Genomic DNA, 22,689 nt, shown 5'->3' with positions numbered 1-22,689 from the left:
TACTCTTGTCTGTTAATTCTGTGCAAGTGTAACAAAAATGATACTGTGGGAGAGTGGAGTGGATAGCTGGATGCCATATTAAATTTGTTTTGAAAAGCTGCAGGAACTTGCATCTCTGGCTAAAAGGAGAGGAATATAGAAGCAATATTTGTCAACTATTTTTACACAGTACTTTTCTCCAATTCAAATGCTGGGTGGATTAATTTATGTATTTATTTAATTATTTTTCAGCCCGCCCATCTGATTGCTAGGGCACGTTACAATAACAACATTAATTAAGTTCATTCTAGGGGTGGGCAGACTTCAGGCGTTTGGGATCTACTTTGTTTTTTCACTGGAGCCAGGTGCAGAACACTGGCTAGGGAAAAGACAACACTCTCTCAGAATTAAGGAACAGGGCACCTTTAAGGGGATGCTCAGTGCAGCAATGTCTATAGCCCTGCCACTTCAAAATCCACAATCCACTCCTGATTCCCTCCACCCCAGCTTTCATCATCACAGCAGCCTTCCTTAGTTAGAAGGGAAACAAATATTTTTGTTGTTGCTATTGTTCAGCAACTTGGAGCCAGAAACCTTGCTGATCTACTGCAACTCTTGCACAGCTCAACCGACAGAATGTGATCTGCATTCCTACTTTATTACAGCCTATTCTAACTCTTTGGTAACTGAAAGCTAGTGTTGTGCTGAACACTAGTTTCACAGTCGTTTTTGTTCCTGTTCATTTGATGGAACAATGAAGAGCAAATAAGATTCCAAAAAGTAGTCGGGAATGAGTGGGTGGAACTTCATGATGAAATCCATGTGCACAAGTTAGCTCTTCAGTGGACCTTCTGCATTTCCTTGACATGAAATACATGAGATGACTTTCACATGGTCAGAAATGGAGAGGAATAAAAAGTACAAGGCATGTTAAACTTCCTGCTCCTTTTGTTTTACCTAAACATCTCGTGCCAATCTCAATAGCCCTGTTCATATGCTCTTTGCTTTCCACCCCCTCAGTTATTGTCACATGAAAGGGAGAGCAAGGGTGAACTCGTTTGGCTCACCACCTCCCTCACATCTCTGCCAGCATTGCTGCAAACCCCATATGTTGGTGCTGAACATTTGCAGCTGGGAGCCTGCTGTTCAGTAGAATCCCTGTCTGATTTAGAAACCCTTTCTTCAAGTTTACTAGACTTCTGCATGGAGCCTACTTGGGTAGAAAAAGTTCCCTGCTGCAGACATTCAGACCCCAATATTTGTGGGACTGTACAAATGCTGAGAGAGATGGTGCATGTGAGGGGGTCAAGCCCATGGGTTCATCTCCTCTCCCACCCCCAATGGAGGAGAGACCTGAACCTGGTTATTGAGCTTAAAGAATACAAAGCAGAAACTGCTTCACCTCCCTTCTGCTTTTGGTAAGACTGGAAGGGAGTTCTTATGATGAAGGCAAAATGTGGCAAGTGTGCATACTCTGCTTTGTGATTTTGTGTATGTTCACCTGGAGTAGGTGGATTGGTAGGTATGGCGTCATGGGGGGGGGGAGAGAATGTGAATGTTTGAAGGCAACTGATTTGAACTGAATGTATTAAAGAGTTGGGTGTGTTTCATACTCCAGTAACTTTTATTTTGTGAGAATCACCTCTTTTATTGAATTTATACTATTCTGCTCTATTTGGAAATAGTTCTATTTGTTTTATCATTGCAATGGTTTTATCTCTTTTTTATAATTGTATATTATATTGTTGCAACCTGTGAAGGGCAGGTGAGAAGTCTAATTAAAAAATAAACATGCTACTTGTACTACAGATAGAACATGGCAGCAGCATTTTGAGAAAAATCATCCAATGAATCGGAAAAGATGCATGCTACTATACTTTTATGGGTCTTTAGAATGGAATATATATATATTTGCTCCTGGTTTTCATTCATTCATATACTGTCTTATCTGCTCACTTTGAAGGACCACTCTACGTGCTGGTTGAATACGCTTCGAAAGGGAATTTGCGGGAGTACCTGCGAGCACGGCGGCCACCAGGGATGGAATATTCATTTGATATTAACCGGGTTCCTGAAGAGCAGATGACATTCAAAGATTTAGTCTCATGTACATACCAGTTGGCAAGAGGCATGGAATACTTAGCATCACAAAAAGTAAGCGACTTATTGAAAGATGGCAGCTTTGTGTTACCACATGAGCTTGCTCCTTCCTTCCTTCCTTCCTTCCTTCCTTCCTTCCTTCCTTCCTTTCATCTACAAATTGCATTTTTGAAGAAACAGATCTGAAACATGAGATTGGCATCCTGAATGTCATAACACATTCTGAGTTTTATACTCATCTGCCTGTCCCAGTGTTACATCAAGCTTATGGGCATTGCTCAGGCCCAGAGACAATAGCAGTGCTCTTAACTATTTGGGCAAATGGGTATTACATTCTAAATTCCAGTGATGATTCCTCTGGTAGAAGGTGAGGGAGTCAACTCTGGAAATCTAGGGGAAATCCTGTTCCAGATGATGCAGGAAAAGTGGGACTGTAGGGGAATAGGAGGAGAAACCTCTCGTGGAATTGCAGAGTATTTCCAAATGCAGTTGGCAACAGTCATAGAATATTTTGCAAATTAGGTTGATCAGGGCTGCAAAATTAATAAATAAAAGCAAGTAACCCTTAGTGCTAAATAACTTGTCTACTCCTTCCTTTTCAAGTTTTTCAGTTTGATCCATTTGAAGGGCAGCTTCAGCTATTTTAATATTAATAGGCATTTTTACTAGCAGAATTGTTCATAGAGGCTCCAGTAAAGAGCTGCATTTAATTTGGAAGCAAATGTATGCGTAAGTAATCAAATGCCAGGTTATGCCGGCTAAGGTTTCTTTTAAAGACAGAACAAAGAAATCATTATTCGGCAAACAATATCAGAAAATGAACTTAGATATTCATGAATTCCAATATTGATGTGGATAAACTGTGAGCTGTTTAGCCAGGCAACAAAAGCATAACCTTGAAATTTGCCTTATTAAAGTTTACTAACTTACTGAATATGAAAGAGAGCGCCATTCATTTCCCAAGAGGTTTCAAGGGAATTCCATCTGCCGGCATTGGCTAATTGGTGAAAAGAAGCAGCAGCAATCCTGTGAGCAAATTAGTCATTTGTCTTCACTTAAAATATTTGCCTGCTGAGAAAACTAACTGCATTTTGATATTCAGTCCTTGGAGATCCCTATTGGCAGATTCCTCCACAGCTAAACCTTAAATTTTCCTGTGCCTGTAAATACAGTGCAGTCCTCTGCTTAATAGACTAAATAAGGACGATGGTGGAGGTGCAAGGCCAGCTTTCTTAGTAACTGAGTCAGACAGAACATAATTGGCTTTGTTGTTGACTACAGTGTACTAGCACATGCTAATCAACGTTCCTTTATGTGAGTTGCTTGTTACACCAGAAGTAGTATTTTCTAAATATTTTAGTCAGTATTTAAATTTTGCAGGCAGACATTCCATTTTTTGGATGCTGTGCTTGTGCACATAGTGCCAAACCACGGTTTAGCATCGTGTGGGAACATGGTCATTGTCTTTTTGGCATGCAAGCCAACTTCAGCTGTTTAAATAGAGAAATGCAGTTGCTAAGGGTGCACAAATCTTCTGCCCTAGAGAAGGAGAAATCGCATCCTTGAATGAATGCCAACCCCCCAAAAGAACTGAAATGGACCAGCAGAACGGAAGGTTCTGCAAGGCATTAAACAAGATAGTAGTCACATCTGAGAAACTAAACAAAAGGGAATACATTCTGATTCTTCAAACAGCTTAATATTGACATTTCACCAGCTTCCCCATACCCTTACTTGCTCCTTAGGGCAGAAATAATAAGAATTTATATTTTCAGGATGTTCTTACCATCCAGGAACAGAAATACACTGAGAAATTCAGCGTGTCATCTTTATAACATGACATTAAATTTAAAAAATGCAAATGCAACAGATTTTACCAGGCAGTTAAACTTGTAATGAAATAATGTTTATTTCTTTATATTATCACGCAGCCTTGTGGGACTGGTAAGCGAAAGAAAAGTCCCTCTTCCTCCCCTTTAATACTCCTTTGGCTTGACTGTGGTGGATAGATAGAAATCATTGAAAAATGCTTCCTAGAATTGAAAAAAACTGTAAGGTTTAAAAGGGTCTTACTGCTTCTGTGAGTCATGTAATGTGCTGCACCAGCAAGACTGTGCAATCCAGAGGTGGATTTAGGGGAGCATGGCTGGTTTGATTGCACTGGACCCATGGGGGAGGGGGATGCCACAACTATGATTTAGAATGGAGCATGAGGGGCAAGGAGATGCTGATTTTGGCGCTGCCCAGGGCGCCACTGAAATTTGAGACCCCGAGATCTTGATCTGCCACTGTCATTTTGAAAAGGATTTGTAGAATGAAAGAAAGGCCCATTCACAGTCTTGGCCACCTCAAAAGTAAGGTGACATAAACCCTCTGCACCCCACCATGTGAATTTCATTGACGTTTTCTCTCCCCTTTTGATAGTTTTTGAATGCAGGGGAAAATGCCTGGCACAGCACTAGTTCTGACTTGACACTCGGCCAAGGTTCATAGTTTGTTCCTTCCCTGTGAGATTAAGGGGGAGCAAAACATTACCATAATGTGCAAACTGGACCACTGTTTTTGTTGTGATATAACTATTCTTCTGGAATTTAATGGCATTCCAATAATTTCTAATATAGATCTTGATGTTGCTGGAACGTTTTATTTTATGGGTTTTTTTATTTTAGTGGATCAAAGCCAGATCTGCACCTTGTGATTCGGATTTGGTTAAAAGAAATAACATGACAAAGAATACTTTCTGTTTAAAAAGTCCATCAATAAGAGCATGTAGTGTTGCGCTGTGGAAGTATGATATCCTGGACCAAAAGGAGGAGAGAAAAAATCCAGTAGAAAGTTTCACAACATGTTTCTCCTGCTGCCTCTTATTACTAATGACAGAAAAGCTTAAAGCAAGCTATGGTTTCCATCAGCAGGCAGAACTTCCTTTCTGAGTCAAGAAAGGTCAATTGTACATTTTCAAAAAGGTGCTGACGTGAAGGGAGGAAAGAAGGTTAAGGGTGTAGGAGACCACTTTCAAATTTCATTATTTACGTTTTCTACAAAATGTTAGTTTTTCAAAATTCGGTAACTTGGTTTCAAAATGCCAGTCAGCTAGTATGCTGGATATCTCAGGAGGGCACAAATGTGCTACATTTCAGCCTTTTTTGGGGGGGGGGGGTTAGAGAATATAGTTGTTTTTATTTTTATATACTTCTGCAAAAAGTAGCCACTCTGACTCCACATGTTAACTTGAAATCCTGTTCTAATGTAACTTAGAAGTTGTTAAGTCCATACAAATGGGGTTTATAGTGGAAGTCATTGAGAAGCTATTTCAGGAGCCGTATGATACAATTTAATGTACAGTTTTAAACGTTTGATTCAGTGGAAGGATGGTCTCCCTTCGCAGCATAAAACGGAGTTGTGAGTTTTCAAATGCATTTTCTTAGAGATTTCTCTAGTAGTCACTAAGGGAAAGATTTGATTGCTATCTTGCAGTATTTTAAACGCTCTCATAAAAGCAGTGGAAAATAATTACTTGGTATCACTGTATACTATTGCAGAGCTGTGCTTTAATGGTGAAAGATAAAATCAGCAGGTTTTAAGTGGCAGGAGACTTTAGACTGGTTTCTTAGGAAAAATGACAGTATTTCTGGAGCCTTTGGTACATGTTGCTTGACTATTTTTAGGGAGGTTGAAACCATCTTCCCAGAAAGCTTTAACATGAGTGAATTGTCTTCTGACAAATGTGTTTCAGGTATAGAAAGTTGGCCAATGGGAATTGTTTTCTATGCTTTAAAACAAAACCTGCCTTCAAGTGGTTGCCACATGTCATTTAGTTTCCACCTGCATTCCCTACCTCCTCGCCCTTTCTGAAGTCTCCCAGCAATGTTTTTTCCCCAGGTGCAGAAAGACAGCTGAGAGAAATAGTGGGGAGGGTCAGATTATAGCAGCAGGAATCGGATGGCCACAAAATTATGTTGTTCTGTACTTCCTTCCACTCCCAATCCTTTGAGGCATAGTCCAGAGGATAGAAACAGATCCATCAACTATGCCAAGTGAAGGAAGATCACAATGGCAGTGCCCTCCAAGAGGCAGAAATGCGTCTTGCTCTTGCATTTTTGAGTTGTGTACTCTCAGTGACTTGCTTGTCTGTTTGTACTCAGGACTTGCTTGTCCGCAGCATAAACAAATTGTAGTGATCTGTGCATAATTTAATACAAAAGTATTTGTGTTACACCATTTTAGTTTTGAGGGACTAAATATACGAACTCTTTGTCTCCTTTTGGTCATCATTTTAAAAGAAAACGTTTCATAATCCAAAAATGTTTTACATTTTTTGGGGGGTGGAGAGAAGTGCTTTTTAAAAACGGGGGGGGGGGGGCTCCTACTTTTTCTGGAATGATTCCATTTTTCTCTGAGCCTTCACATCTGTCCCTGACTGTGTGTACCTGAATGAAGCAGTGTGAATTCTGATGGCTGAAGGTTTATCAAGTTGGGAATCGGGTTGCAGGTGGGATGCGTGTACTCACTTCTGTGAATTCATATTTTAAATTTTATTTTCCAGTGCATCCATCGAGATTTAGCAGCAAGAAACGTTTTGGTAACTGAAAATAACGTCATGAAAATAGCTGACTTCGGGTTGGCCAGAGACATCAACAATATAGATTATTATAAAAAGACTACTAATGTAAGTGGATGGCAGTCTTATCACTTGATCCGGTATCTTTTTTCCTTGGTGCATTTAAGTATGGCAAATGTATTCCTAATGGACTTCTTGTACAGCAGCCTAACTTTTAATCAAAGAAATGAAAATAATAGGCAAGTGTGTTAGGATTCCTAACCCCTTTTTACTAGGAAAGGAAGGTTATCTGCTTACACCGGCTGGGAGAGTACGTGTTACATGATGCTTTCTAAAGGATAAGCTTTAGCCTTTTTCGTTTTATGGCCTCCATGAAACTTGCAGCACATTCTTTGACTCTTAGCTAGATACTGAATATGAATATAAATTTGGCTTTTTGTAATCAATGGATAATTTTGTGGAATGTATCCATTATGAAATTACTAACATTTGGTTTTAGTTTTGTAGAAGTCTTTTACTACCCACATTTCAGCAGAAGCTTATGACATTCTTGGCAATCCGCTGGTTAAATAACAAGCACTCCCCATTTAAATGGCATGCCCTCACTGTGGATAGCAGCTTATTCTGTTGTGTTTTTTTTTAAAAAAGCAACAGGATCTCTTAGCATACAAAGTAGTGATTAAATCTATATAGAAAAGGCCTAACATGCGGGGCTTCTCTTGCACATTATACTAGATGCCCCTGCGTGGTCATTCACCTGAATCATATTTCTGGGTCAGCTGTCATTTTAGTTAACTTATTTATTTAGTACATTTATATTGCATCTTCTTTCCAGCACAGAAATCAGGGTTCTTTACATCTGTGGTCTCCCATTTAGGCATTGACCAGATCCAGTCTGTGGGCATGTGACACTGAGAAGGACTATTTGACTTTGGTTGGGGAGAGGAACTGCTAAACAGGCGGCGACCATTTTGTGTTTGTCCAACTGACACACAATCACTGATGCCCGGGTCCTTTTGGACCTAGCAGAGGGCAGAACAGGGGCAGGCTAATGCAGTGGGGGGGGGGGAGGAATTGGAATCTCCATGCAAAATGGTTGCTGCCTGCACAAGGGCATATTCCAACATTTTGGTTTTTATTTTTTTTTTACCCCTGAGTATGCTTGAATACAGCAAAGTAAAGCGTTCCCTGTATTATACAGGTTCTGCAGAGTGCTGCTGATTGGGGGAACGATGCCTTGGTGGGGTGGAAGCTGTGGCAGAGCTTGACTTTCTGATTCTTTCAATTCTGAATAAGACGTTTTAAAATTCTCATTCTATAGAAGTTAATGAGAATCACAGCTATGTTAATGAGCCAGGAGACTAAGGAAAGAGGGGTTGTGTTTTCTAATGTTTCATGGAACTGTTAATTTGCTTTAGCAAAATTTAGTATTGCAGTTTGACTTAATCTTTGCCAGATTCATTGCTGAAATTGACTAATGATCAGTAGATAACCAGTTGCTGCTTTTCTATTTTATGTCCAGGGTCGGCTGCCTGTGAAGTGGATGGCACCAGAAGCTCTATTTGACAGGGTTTACACACATCAAAGTGATGTGTAAGTAACTTTATCTCAGAACCTTACTTTTATCTTTTTATTCATTTATAGCTTCTTCCAGTGTACTTGAATTACATGTAATAGAAATATATATGCAACAGATTAAAATATGTCTCTCAACCTTTGATCCACCAAGGTAAATTAATTTACTGCAAGCCAGACACCTTTATTCTGGCAGGTTAAAAAGCTGGAAAGAAAAGCTTTTTGTGCTTTGTTTTTTCGCAAAGGCTTTTTTGTTTTTTAAAAAATTACCATGGAAAACTTCAGAACCAAAGAAAACAATGGATATTTTCAATCTCATTGCTGCCTCATGGACTCATTCTTTCAGCAATATTGTTGACCTCACTTTGGTAGATTTTATATTATTTTCCCCTCCTTTACTTCCTGAGACCTGTGGCTGCTGTTTTATTCCCCAGTAAGTGGTAGCCTTAGAAAGTGAGGATTTTCTGGAAGACTGCAGACCAGTGCTCTGTTACTAATCTGGCTGGCTTCAAAGCACATGAAAGGTAGAAAACACTGGCTTCCTCTTGCCAGTGCGGAAGTTTACTTCCCCTGAACCTTCTTTACAGATGTGCAGCTCTGAAGCATTGTTTTAAATGGTTTGGTTGGAGCATTTTCTGAACCAAAGCGTGGAGACGCTAAGGCTTGAGTTGCTGTTAATTGTTCGTAAATCTGTGACTGCAAGGGCTTCCTCAGAATTGCAGGTACATTTGGACAAGAAGCAAAATAGTCAAAACAGTCCGTTTCCCATGCTAGTCCTTGTCTGTTTCAGAATCCCATGCAAATGTCTGGTGCACATATTTGTTGTACTCATGCCACCTTTGGGCTGATCAGACTTATATAATGGATGCACATCAGCCTCTGATAGCAGATCACACACAAATGCCATTGCCTTACGCAGTCCTGCCTTTACGGATTGTCGAGACATATCTGCAAGCAAATATGGTTTGGATTGTAAGCATGGAACAGGTTGCTTATATTTGGATCAGATTCAGCCAGACCCTACTTACATCCCATGATTCCGTGGTTCTGGTTGTGTCTCTTTGTCTCTCTCCTATGTGTGTGTTATTATGGGGCAGTCAACGTGGTTCCCTCCATATGTTGTTGGACTACTACTTCCATCATTCCTGCCCATTGGCCACATTGGCTGGGGCTGATGGGAGTTGTACTTCCAACTGGAGGGTACCACATTGGCTAGCCCTGCCATACTCTTCGCCCAAGGCACTCAAAGCAGTTTCTGCATGATTCCCAGAGGTTTTACCATCCAGGTTTGCAGAAGCAGATCTGCTTAATTTTTAGCAATAGAACTGAGTCACCCCCAACATTTCTCTGTTTTTCTTTGTTTGTTTTCAACATGAAGTACTTCCTCAAACAAAATGATTTTTATATTTGGAGAGGGGGTAGATTATTGGTTTCTGTAGGATTGGTAAAAAATGGCAAGGTAGATGGATAGCTATCATTATTCATCTGCCGCCAGAAAGAGGAAAACAAGCAAGGAAAGTAGTGTTAAACAACTTTGCTGCTCAGATCATAAGGTAGGTAGCTAAAAGTAGATGTCTCTATGCTGTCTTTAGTAAATCTGACTCAGCCCCATTCTTATTCCCTTTCTTGTTTTAGATGGTCATTTGGTGTGCTAATGTGGGAGATCTTCACTTTAGGAGGGTCACCGTATCCAGGAATTCCAGTGGAAGAGCTCTTCAAGTTGCTGAAAGAAGGACACAGAATGGACAAACCTGCCAATTGCACCAGTGAACTGTAAGAACTCTTTCTTGCTGGGCCATGGGCTGAAAAGGGATGTGCTGATATAATTGACAATATTTATATGATACAATGGGAGCGCTATAACGTTAAATGCATGTGCACACAGGGCAGGTTCAAAAATGAGTATTAAAAGAGATGAAACGAATCAGTCACAGGAAGAGGGAGGGTCCTGAAAATACACATCTCAGCTGGATAAACATTGCATGTCTGATATTGCATATTTTTAGCAATGTGAACAGGAAGTGTATGATTTGGGAAAGTTTTAATTATGCAGTCAGTTGTGGACCTGCCAAAGGTACACCTCAATAAGTTGATCTTTTTGTTTGAGTTGCACTTAGACCAGGTCCAGCTGCAGACTTCAGGGGCCCTCAGCACAGTGCTGCAGATGCCCTCTCAACACTCATGCTCTACACATACCCAGGGTGGTCAACCATTTTCCTTCTGTGGCCTCCTTGTTGGGCCCTCAGATGGCTTTTTAGCAGGAATGATTAATGATTCATTAGAGTGGGGGTGGCACCATTTGTTTTAAGAAGACCTGACTTAGACAGTGCCCTAAGCACAGGGACATGAAATAGATACCCTCAATCATCAATTTGCGTTTTGCTCAACCTTAGCTGGGCAAATGTATTCCACCACATTTATGTAGCACTTTACAGTTAAGTACATGCTTGTCCTTTCCTAAGTTGGAACTCCTCAGCCTAGTGATCTTTTTTCACCCACCTCTAGCCAGAGAACCATCAACAGCAGGCCTTCTACCCACTATCTGACTTGAATCATGCAAGAATATATCTTGTCTAAAGTATTGTACGGGGTCTGAAAATCCTACCGGCTTCTTTTTTAAAAAAGTATTTACTTTACTCATGCACCTGTCTCATACATCCCAATGTTGCTTTCCAGACCCGTTTTAAGCATAGCATATGGTTCACAGATTCATCAAGTAACCAGCAGTGGAACTCATGATTTCTGCTCACATATATGCTGTGGCCCAATATGTGGGGCCTTCCAGTCAATTATAGCGACATGTTTCATCTTTAGTGCTATGCATGAAATAGCCCCAGTCTAATGCCAGTAATGTCCTAGCTCATCCCCATATAATGTATTTGAAAGAGTGTGGATAGTGATACTATAATTCTCAAGCCTGGGGCTGGAAATAGAGCTGTATGATTGTCACTGGAACAGGCTATACAACTGGCAAGAGAGAAGAGTATAGGGGATGGAGAAGCCTCACCACTTTTTTTTTTTTTTTTTTTAGAAACTTAAGGTGGCATTCCACTATGTTTTATTCAGAGTAGACCCATAGAAATTAATAGACTTAACTTAGTCATGAAGACAGGAGTGCCTGGCATGCTCTGGTCCATAGGGTCACGAAGAGTCGGACAGGACTAAACAACTAAACAACAACAACAACAACTTAGTCATGGTGATAATTCAGTTGAAGAGCCACCTATTTCAAAATCACTAATCCCAGCCGATACTGGGTTTGGATTGCTCTCTTAGAGTTATATGAATGCTCCAGCACTATGGTTCAAATACAGATTCACAAATTGCCTGAGCCTGGGGTGGGGTGGGAGGAGTTGCGTCGCTTAACAATGCTCCGAAAGATACCCCTTGGCCAATCCCTCAGGCTTTTAGATATCAGCATGAAGAATTTGTTTTTAGGCAAATGGTTTGTTTGTTTATTCTAAAATAATCCTAAAGCAAGATACAATACCACTGAAATGCAATAAATTTGTATATTAAATTGATCAACAGTAAAACTGCTGAGAGTGCAGACACTGTCAAACAAATGAACTTTTGTATTTACAAATAGTGAAAGAATTTCCACAAGAACCATTCTCGGTTTGCCTAGTGTATGCTTCACATAATGGTTACTCAAATTCTCCCCTGTGAGCTGCCTTGAGCTTCATTTCAAAAGAGAGAACATAGGCTGCTAAGGATAATAATAAAATAATAATAATAATAATAATAATAATAATAATAATAATAATAATAATAAATGTAGAATACAAATAAGCATCAATGGGAATCACCATCGTTCATAATGCATGCATCTTAAATACTCCAGACTGTAACATGTGAACACACCCTGACTTTAACTGAACAGCCCTGAAGTATTGTGAATATGGAAGATACCTGATATAGACACATTGAGTTAATTAACCCAGTGAAATTCTGCCTTCCACAGCTACATGATGATGAGAGATTGCTGGCATGCTGTGCCTTCCCAGAGACCTACTTTTAAGCAGCTTGTGGAGGACTTGGATCGGATCCTCACTCTCACAACTAATGAGGTGAGTAAGGCGCTTGCTTTTTAAACTTCTGAAAGAACAAGCAAAATGCTTCCATTGTTATAAGGAGTATCTTAAATGAGAGCATGCCTATTGCAAGATATGTTAAGGAGAGTTTGTGCGTTTCAAGGCCCCTGGCAATGAAGGGCACTTGCACAAGTTATGCACAATACACATTGCACACATACCCTGGTATAATCCCTGTTCACAGAGTACAAAGCACTGAGCACTGGTTTTGCCCACACTACAACCGTGTCCAAGTATCTGAAAAACAACCATTAATTTCTATGGATAAACTAAAAGAGGTGCATTCAGTGTATTAATCTCTTCCTATAATCCCAGCCAGTGAGAATTACCCCATTCCATCCTGAGTTCTTTTTCAGTGTTAAAGTGCACTGCAGTTTGATTCTGATTTCTATATATGTAGATATAGTAGAAATAGAAGTCTGAACACAGCACCAAGATCAGTTAAGTATTGTGGATGAGAAACAGTATTGGAGATTCTGTTGAACCCACAAATTATAAAATTTCTTAGGCTTGCATTTTAATTTGAAATGGAGTTTCTTCCCAGGTTGGTATTTTTTTTTGAAGTAGTACGCCCTTGAATACCAGCTATCATGGATTGTCTTCCATGGTAAATTGTGAGCTGCATGGACTTCCCCACATCTAGAGAGTCATACTATAGCAGCATATTGAAGCTAACAACCAAGTAAGGATTATCACATAAATTCGTCATCTGAACCATCCTTCAGTGAATATATGGATCTGTTGAATATGTGTGAATCACATGGATAAAGTCTTTCACTGGGTATCTCAATAGCTTTCTCCTTCCATTTGTGGTAGAAATTTCCCGCTCCATATTTTTCCTAAAAGCTGTCATGCTAATTTATATTGAGGAAATGACAACTTCTTTTGAAGTCAATGGGCTATTTGCCATTGATGGTAGAGGCGCCACAATTTTAGCCTGTGCATACCGATAGATTCATATTGTCTCTAAATAGACACGGAGATCACAGGGACCAGACATGAAAGAGTACTTACAAGATATGGAAGTAACATCAGATCAAAAGTGTACTATGAACTTTTTTTTTTTTTTGCTGTGTGCCATGCTCCTGTGTATTTTACATTTAATTAACCATCACTGTCTTAATAGGAAAACATTCACTGTTGGTTTTTTAAAAAAAGGAAAATCACATAATTTGTTAAAAACACACACACACACGCACGCAACCCAGCTTTTAAAAATTGATTTTTCACATCTTAGAATCGTAACTTGTGGTTTAGCAAATGAAGAGATTGGTATTTAAATGAATACAGCTGCTCTGCAGAAGTTGAAAGAGAAGCAGCATTTCAAGGAGAAAAAATAACTTTATTCTCCTGCCAAGACTGTTGTTTCAAGAACTTCTATAGCCCTGGCTTCAGATTCAGCTGACACTGTAGCTCTTTTTCTCCTCTTCCTCTTCTTTTTAAAGATTTATTTTATTTTCATTAAACATTTACAAATGACAAATAAAACGACACAGAAATGTAGCTGTTACAAGACTGTACAAAGCGAAGCACGATACAGTAGCAAGGAAAGTATCCACCAATGTAACATTGTGAGCACTCTGCTCCCATGGACTTGGAAATTTATCTTAAGGGAAGGATCCTATGCCTTATATCCTATGCCCCACTTTCAGAAGGCCTTTCCATATAGGAGCTGGATAGACTGGGGGATACAAAGTATGCTTTTCCTTATATATGAAAGGGAAATAGAAAAACCAAACTTTCTCAAACCTATCCCTTTTTGACATACCACACCCCTGATGGTCCTCTTCTGCTGGGTAAGACAATCCAGATGGCTATGTCACAGACATAATTAATCCAGGTCTCCATTGGTGGCTCTGGTTCAGCTTTCCAGTGACAAGAAGAGTTGGTCACTCTGCCGTCAACAAGAAGAATCCTAGGTCCCTATGCTTAATCACTGGGTTTTATTCCCCCCCCCCCCCAGCTATGAAAATGTAGGACACAAGCGACTAGGAAGGTTTTCTGTGTTAGACTCATTGAATGAAAGTGCCATGCTCCCTCTGATTTCACTGGGGCTTGCTCAAAATCATTGCTAAGTTTATTGAGTTCCACAAATGCTGGTGGAAGCAACTACAGTGAGCAAAGAAATATATTTAGAGTACCGTATTGCAGTGACTTGGGTATTACTTGCTTGAGCACATGTAAATTGAAATATGATATTATAAAATGCAAAATAGCCAGCTTACCAAATGGATATTGGAAAGAAAGGATCGTTCTCTCTGCAAATTGTTTCCATGTGCTGGGGGGAAAAATAGTTCTGTGTAGGGTGAAATTTTGTTTTTTATCATCGTAAGCAAAATGTTTGCTTTTGATGTGGCTACAGTATATGTCTCGACTGGTGTGGTTAAAGTTGATGTTGTTGGAACTGACACATCTGCCTCAGAATTCCCTTTTTTGTTGGTTTGGGTCCCCCGCTCCTTTTTCACACTCCTCTGGTGACTTCTAGTTTTATGAGTAGCTATTACCCTCCCCCCGCTCCGTCTAAAGAGCTTAAGGCCTTCTTTTATCCTCACATCTACTATATAAAGTTGAGTTAGCTGAGAAATGAAGCCAGCAACCCAGAAGAAAGCATCATGGATGGGTAGGGATTGAACCCGAGTTTCTACAGTCTTAGTTCTGACACTGGCCCTGTGTGTACATCTTGAGTAAACTGTAGTTTGTACCATGCTTGCTCCTTCATGCTTGAATACAGATGAACTGACCCACAATATATAGCTTTGCATTCCATCCAAACCCAAGTATCATGGTTTGTTTTGCTTCCAGCAAATCACAATCGGTAAGCCAAGAAAAACCCTTTGGGTGTACAGAGCACCAGTGAGATCAGGAAAAGTGACAGAGCCTTCTTATGCATGTTTACAGTAAGCTATTAACCATGGTTTACTGTGATATGTGAACTGGGTCAAGAAAGCTACTTTTGATTGTTGAATGGTGTCAGCCTGTTTTTTGTTTGTGTTTCTATATGAATGTGATATTATTTACACACACACACACCACAAAAGTAAATGTGTACACTCCTAGTAAATACTTGTATGCATTGTTCTTACAGGAGTACCTAGATCTTAGTGGACCACTGGAACAGTATTCACCTAGCTACCAAGACACAAGGAGTTCCTGTTCTTCAGGTGATGACTCTGTTTTTTCTGCCGATCCGATGCCTTATGAACCTTGCCTCCCTAAGTACCAGCACATAAACGGCAGTGTCAAAACATGAAAAGAACCCTTATTTTATTCCTCAAAGGAGTAAGAAAACAAGAATGTCTACCTATCATGTGAAAAAAAAAAAGAACCTTCCTTCAGACACACAGGATTTTTGTTTGTACATATGAATTGTAGGGACCAAAACAAAAGCAAAAAAAATTGGCAAAAGGTGTTATGATCACACCGGGGGGAAAGTGGTGTACTTTGGAATGCCAAACAATTTTCAGAAGAAGAATTTTATGGGCCATATTTGGATGCCAGTTGACAGACAGGTCTGGATGCCGCAACACATTTTCTACATTCAGTGGACCAGTTGGACTTGAGGCAAATGTTGGGTCAGCCTTCCTTGTTTATTTTGTAATATTTGGAGAAAATATATGTTGGCACACACTTACAGAGCACAAATGCAGTATATAGGTGCTGGATGTATGTAAATATAATCAAATATGTATAAATATATATTATATATATTTACAATGAATTATTTTTTGTATTGATTTGAAAATGGATGTCTCACTTCACCAAGCAAAATTAGCCTTTTTTTTTTTAAAGAAACAGCTACCTGTAATTGCTGTTCATACATAAAACTTTTCTTTTTTAAAATATCACCACCTAAAGGTGAAAAATACTTTGCTTTCAGGGAAAATTGTTATCTCATTAATTTATTAATTAATTGGTAATGTACAAAACAATTAATCTTTTATAGGGTTGTGTTATTTTGTAATTTAAATGGCATTTCTATGCAGACAGCACAGAGAACTAGTAGATATATTGCTCAAACTTTACTAGTTGTCAGATCTTTTTTTAAAAAAAAGAGAGAAATATTTACGGTATATAACTAATTTTGGGAATTAAGGTTTTAATTAATTTGGGTTGTTTTTTTAACAGTGACATGCTATACATGTCTACCCTTTGAGTTCAGCAGGTATAGGATTTGCAGCCTAAAGTTACATGAGAGGTTATTGCTGTAACAAACCAAAACTCTCAGAAATAAAAAAAAGTGTCCTTTAATGAGAAAGTATTTTGCTCCCTGTATTTCCAGGTGTGTAGCTGTTTTGGTTGTCACACTTTACAACTCCTCAAGTGCAAAAATTTAATTAAATTGCTCAGTAGAATGACCCAGAATTCTGAGACTTATTCCATAGTCTACTGAAATAAGGACCTATTCTAGCTTGTCTAAACTTCTACAATTTTTAAACGCCCTAAACCTCAATTCTTAGCTTTCTGTACATGCTTCAGATTAGCAACTATGTTTGCTGAACGTCCAATAATGCTTTTGGATATTTTGATCAAACACACGCTTTTGAGGCTCCTCTTGTACTACAAGAGCACCGAGGTTGTCATCATGGCAATTACAGAAATTCGTGTTGGAATCTGACCATCTTTCTGAGGGGTTATTTTATTCTTGCTCCATTACAGCTTTCCAAACCATCCTGCTGCACCAGGTGTCAGCCCTGGTGCCTGGCCAAAAATATTACTGCATTTCTATAACTTGTCTTTCAGAATTTAAAGCATTATGTTTTCACATTCAAATCACCTTTCACACTGGTGTAGCCATGCAATATGAATGCAATCCATACCGACTTTACATGTTTTTTAAAATGGGGGGGAGGGGGTAAAAAGTATTAAAATCTGTTAATTTTTGTACTGACAATAAAAATCTTTCTACGGATATTAATGTTAACATTACAAAATAAATGTCATGCATCTTATTTTTTTAAATCATTTGTGTCTTACAAAATGGCTTTGGGTTTTCTACGATAATATAGCCAGAAATGGAATGAACATCCATTAGTTTGTGTTAGTTATCGTTAACGTATGACCGTTTACATTCAGCACAATCCATTACATGTTATTTCCAGACCATTCCCAATTTATTTCAGTACAGTGGTACCTCGGGTTACATACGCTTCAGGTTACAGACTCCGCTATCCCAGAAATAGCACCTCAGATTAAGAACTTTGCTTCAGAATGAGAACAGAAATCGTGCGGCAGCAGCAGCGGGAGGCCCCATTAGCTAAAGTGGTGCTTCAGGTTAAGAACAGTTTCAGGTTAAGAAGGAACCTCCAGAACGAATTAAGTTCTTAACCCGAGGTACCACTATACTTGGAAAAGGGCAACCAAGTAGACTTAATAATAAAGGTAAAGGTAAAGGTACCCCTGCCCAAAGGCCAGTCGTGTCCGTCTCTAGGGTTGTGCGCCCATCTCGCTTAAGAGGCCGGGGGCCAGCGCTGTCCGGAGACACTTCCGGGTCACGTGGCCAGCGTGACAAAGCTGCTCTGGCGAGCCAGCACCAGCGCAGCACACGGAAACACCGTTTACCGTCCCACTATAAAGCGGTACCTATTTATCTACTTGCACTTTAGGGGTGCTTTCGAACTGCTAGGTGGGCAGGAGCTGGGACCGCAGACGGGAGCTCACCCCGCCACGGGGATTCGAACCGCCGACCATGCGATCGGCAAGCCCTAGGCGCTAGGGATTTACCCACAGCGCCACCCGCGTCCCTGATAATAATAATAATGCTAGTAGTAAGCAAAAAGACAAGCAAAGTTTGTTCCCATACAAAACCCCCAAACTGCAAAAGATAATAAAGCTGCATTGTACCAATGATGCTGCAATGGAGTGTTTTACACGGGGCTTTAAGAATTCATATTTTTTTTTGTTCTATCGGGAACAGAAAGGGTCATGAAGGGGTCATGGAAGGGCTAGAAGATTGCTAAGTGCAGCACAAACTCCTTCACATGCCCCCTTTTTAGAGAATTCAATGGCATAATCTGTTCAAACAAGAAAAAGTGAGAATTTATGGAAAAACCCATCCTGCCAAGAACCCCGTTTCAAAGAGGGTTGTGGCCAAGATACAATATTTCGTCTAGACATTTCTCTCTGGCCCAGTTTATTTAATTTTTTTATTTTGTCAAAGGTCTATATTCAGTAGAATATAGTGCTTCCTTCTGCCCCAAATTCTGTTGCCACAGAGATGTACAAACTGAAAACTAAATACTGAGCTATGGACACTTACAAAAACAATAGCATCAATGTCACAATTCTATGTCATTACGTCCCAGAGTCAGTGTGTTCAAGGAAACGTCAAACATTTGCTAGAGAGTCATCTTATGTTGGGAATCAATATGGCATGTTGCCTTTAAGCCAAATATGAAGCTATTGATTCACACAAAAGGTTTGCCACTGGGATCTATAACATGAAAATGTCCTCTCTCCCTTTCATTAACTCATGTGTGTGCATGCTTGCATAGAGTGTTAAAGCCTTCAAAGTTACTAGTAGCATTTATTTTGATGCTAACTTACAGGCAGATAGTATCCCTGTTCAAGGTACCCATTGAACTTCATGAATGACATAGATTCTAATTTTTGCATGGTCACTATCAGTCTAACCTACCTCTCTTGGTTGTTGTGAAGAACTTGACATGTACACAGCATTGAATTCACTGCAGTAAGTGCAACATAGACATTTAAATGCACTTTATGAGTTATTCTATGAATTACTTAATGTAATTTGACAACTGAATAGTATTTTTTGCAACATGAATGGCTATAGCTGCAATGGTTGTAAAATCAGAAAAACAAAACAAGTGATTTTTGCAAATTAGATTTAGTTTAAAAATAAAATAAAATAACAAGACGTCCTTCCAGCATCTTAGAATACATTCTTTTTGGAGGGCTTTAGCAAAAAGATCAGAGGCTTTTGAGCTATGTCTAATCTGACTTCTGACAAGTTCATGCAGGCTGCTCCCATACATAACTTAGAAATAAGTTCCAGTAAGTTCAGTGGGACTAACTCCTTCATATGTAGGCATAGAACTGTAGCTTTTAAAAGTCACAGTAGTTTGTTTCGTTTTGAGTGTTAGCTGCGATAACCTTTTGCCTATCACTCACAACCACACCAAGGGATGGTGAACTCATACATTCCAGGCCTCCTTAAAAGTCAATAAACTTAGTTCTCACCCATGCATGCCCTCTTACAATACTTTGTATCCCAGATACAAAGCTCTCAAACACTTGACTGATTAAAATAGCCCTGCCTAATGATGCAAAAGAACAACAACTTTTGGATCATTTAAGGGAGTTTGCAATGTGTGCTTAGAAGAGTTTGTTCCGAAAGTGATGCACCAAATAATTTTTGGGCCAAATCATTCTGAAATGAGCCAAGAAATTTCACCTCAATGGAAGACATTTGTTTTAGGATCATTACATAGTTTTTTCCCATAGTGGGATCAGGTAGCATTTTATTATTTGTAGCCTGCTAGCTTCACCAAATGGTCCCAGGGTATTGTGGAAAGAGCTATGGGTTCAAGATTCAATGCCATCTGGATATCCTGCTATATAATAACAATAACAATTATTATTATTATTTATTATTTGTACCCGCCCATCTGGCTGTGTTTCCCCAGCCACTCTGGGCGGCTTCCATAGAAACCAAAAATACACTAAAATATCACACATTAAAAGCTTCCCTGAACAGGGCTGCCTTAAGATGTCTTCTGAATGTCAGGTAGTTGTTTATCGCTTTGACATCTGATGGGAGGGCATTCCACAGGGCGGGCGCCACTACATGAAGGGAAAGGATAGTAGAAGTCTCGTCAGTTACAACTGAGAGCAAAGCCAGAGAAGACCATTTGGGAGGGAGCGAATTCAGTGCAATAGTGGCTTACTGTTGAAATTTTTATGATAAATTTAATGATTAATTAAATTTAATGATAAATTAATTTTTTAATGAAAATTATGGAGAAAGTGGTAGAGAGTTTTTCTCATAATAGCAGAACCGGACATCCAGTGAAACTAAGGTACTTCAGACAGCACATAAACTATGGAAGTTGCTCCAACAGGAAGCTATGATGACCACCAATTTATATGATTTTTAAAGCAGATTGGAGAAATTCGTAGAGGTCAAGGCTATTAATGGCTACTAGCCCTGATGGCTATGCTCTGCCTCAATGGTCACAGGTAGTAATGCTTATGAATGCCAGTTGCGGGAAACCACAGTGCAGAAGAGCACTTGTGCTCAGGTCCTGTTTACGCGTTTCCCACAGGCAACTGGTTGACAACAGAACAGGACACTGGTCTCAATTGGCCATTGGCCTGATCCTGCAGACTCATCTTTTCTTATATCTTAAAATTGGTGCTCGTGGCAAGTCACATTCTCCTTCCTAATGTCAGAGTCAACCCCAACCTCATCTTCCCATTCAGAATTCGTCTACTACACTTCATTTTTAATTATTGGTAGTGATTTTTGTGCTTAAAGTGGGTGAGAGACTTGATCAAACTACACACATATGGCTCACATAGTTTACAAAATCTTCAAAACATACTTGGCATCAAGTAGTATGGGAAACAGCCTTATTAGAAAAACTAACCAATAAATTGAAACTGACATGGGGACAAATAGAAGACGCCTTCACCCCGGTATGGTTCCCCTTTGCCACATACACAGCCCAACAAGACAACAACAAGAATCTGCCAACAACATATGAATCAATCTGGCTAACCTGATCCGAAAACACACACGCACCCCACTCACACACAAAAACAAATCTCATTACAGCCAACCAAAGACAAGAAAGACAACCAACCGTACCCTAAGCCACCACCAACCTCTCTCACCCCCAAAGAAATACAAGTGAATAGTAAGAGAACCCACACAAGTGACGCTGACACAATACCCCACACATACATTAAGTAGAAGAATAGAAACTTTGCCAGCCAACCCCACATCACTCTTCCCCCTCCCCCTCTTCCCCTCTTTCCTTCCTAACCTAACACACTATGTAACACTAATGTCTCACAACTAATGAAACTGATCTGTAGAAAATGAAACTTGAAAAAAGAGACAATGCTCATATTTTTGTAAACTAAGAAATCATATTCATACACACACACACACACACACACACACACGTATACTTGGCTATCAGGTTTTGAATTGATTTCAGTACCAGTCACAACATATTCTTTCTTATTTATGGCTAATAATCTGTCACTGCCCAAAAGCTATAGAGCCATGAGTGAAGAGTGGATCTTCCTGGCCAGTGTCTCCTTTAACAGGAGAACAAGGGGGATGAAATAAGCCAGGGTTTAAGTTTTCTGCCTGGTGCCTAAGCTTTAACGATAATTTGTTAGCTATTGTTGACATAGCTATGGTTAATGTTAACCATGACTCAGCATTGTGTGCAAACCAGTACACTGAATGCTTCTCATGACTTTCTACAGTATATGAAGGACGAGAAATGCATTATGTTTGCTATCTACTATATCTGCTCTCAGGGCCCTTCCTCCTTCCAAACCTGCTGGCCCCAAGAGTCTCCTTGCCCTAGCACGAAGCACCAGTCGTTCGAACACATGTGTCCTCAAAGGCTTCCATATCGTCAAGATTTCTTTGTAACTCTAACTGCACACAGCCGCGGCCCCCATTAATCACCCTGTTCTCCATGACAATCAGTAGATTTACGGTATAGCATTTATGAAACACAGAATGCAATTAAGTGCCATCAGTCAGCTTGGCTATAGTTTCCAGATCCTCTTGAATCCATTTCAGACTTCAGGGTGGTTTGGTCAAAGTGGGGCTACACAGGAGATGAGCTTTGCAAAAGGCTTTAACTTTCAGCTATTCCAGATGCAAAGCAAAGATCGATTCAAGATAATGAGGCTCATGCTTAAGAGTCACTGTGGAGTTCCTCACATGCATCATTCTGTTTCCATGAGTATGGAGAACTGTGAAATGACACAGAGCAAGATCTCCAGCTCTGCAGCAACAGGAGTAGATTTGATGCTGCCTTTTCAGTTTGAATGAAGCAGCTATTAATACAATATTCTGTCTTGGAAGAAGGCAGATTTCTGTTAATTCAGGCCAAGAAAGTGATATTTCGCAAGTTCTGCAAAGCCACATGGCTACATAAGTAAACAATTTTGTGCACCCTCTTTTTAGAAAGACACGTCTTTTGTTATTTTGATTGCAACAGCACTTCCCTCCTTCCCTCTATGGAAATGTATGTGTTTATATATGTGTGTGCCTGTGTTAGGCAAAAGGAATAGATAACTGCTTTGTCTGACATCTGAAGCAACACAGGGATATGCAACATCTGGCTACAGAAGGAATTGATATTGGCTGAGGGACTCCTAGTAATATTG

The 22,689-nt window shown here is 39.7% G+C and overlaps 1 protein-coding gene across 8 annotated transcripts in view; it reads left to right on the top strand.

The window, feature by feature from the left end:
- FGFR2 (fibroblast growth factor receptor 2) overlaps positions 1–17,258 on the top strand; it is a 143,770-nt gene extending 126,512 nt beyond the window's left edge. For all 8 annotated transcript variants that reach the window (XM_077930292.1, XM_077930293.1, XM_077930294.1 and 5 more), the window contains 6 exons: positions 1,943–2,133; positions 6,626–6,748; positions 8,163–8,233; positions 9,851–9,988; positions 12,180–12,285; positions 15,395–17,258. In XM_077930292.1, the coding sequence (XP_077786418.1) occupies positions 1,943–2,133; positions 6,626–6,748; positions 8,163–8,233; positions 9,851–9,988; positions 12,180–12,285; positions 15,395–15,559 (794 nt within the window). In that variant the 3' untranslated portion in view covers positions 15,560–17,258. The remainder of the gene's footprint in view (positions 1–1,942; positions 2,134–6,625; positions 6,749–8,162; positions 8,234–9,850; positions 9,989–12,179; positions 12,286–15,394) is intronic.
- The last annotated feature ends 5,431 nt before the right edge of the window (positions 17,259–22,689 follow it).

This window comes from Podarcis muralis, chromosome 6, assembly GCF_964188315.1.
Source record: "Podarcis muralis chromosome 6, rPodMur119.hap1.1, whole genome shotgun sequence".
Lineage (NCBI taxonomy): Eukaryota > Metazoa > Chordata > Lepidosauria > Squamata > Lacertidae > Podarcis > Podarcis muralis.
Note: the sequence above shows the minus strand (reverse complement) of the source record. Positions and strands in the feature narration are given on the sequence as shown.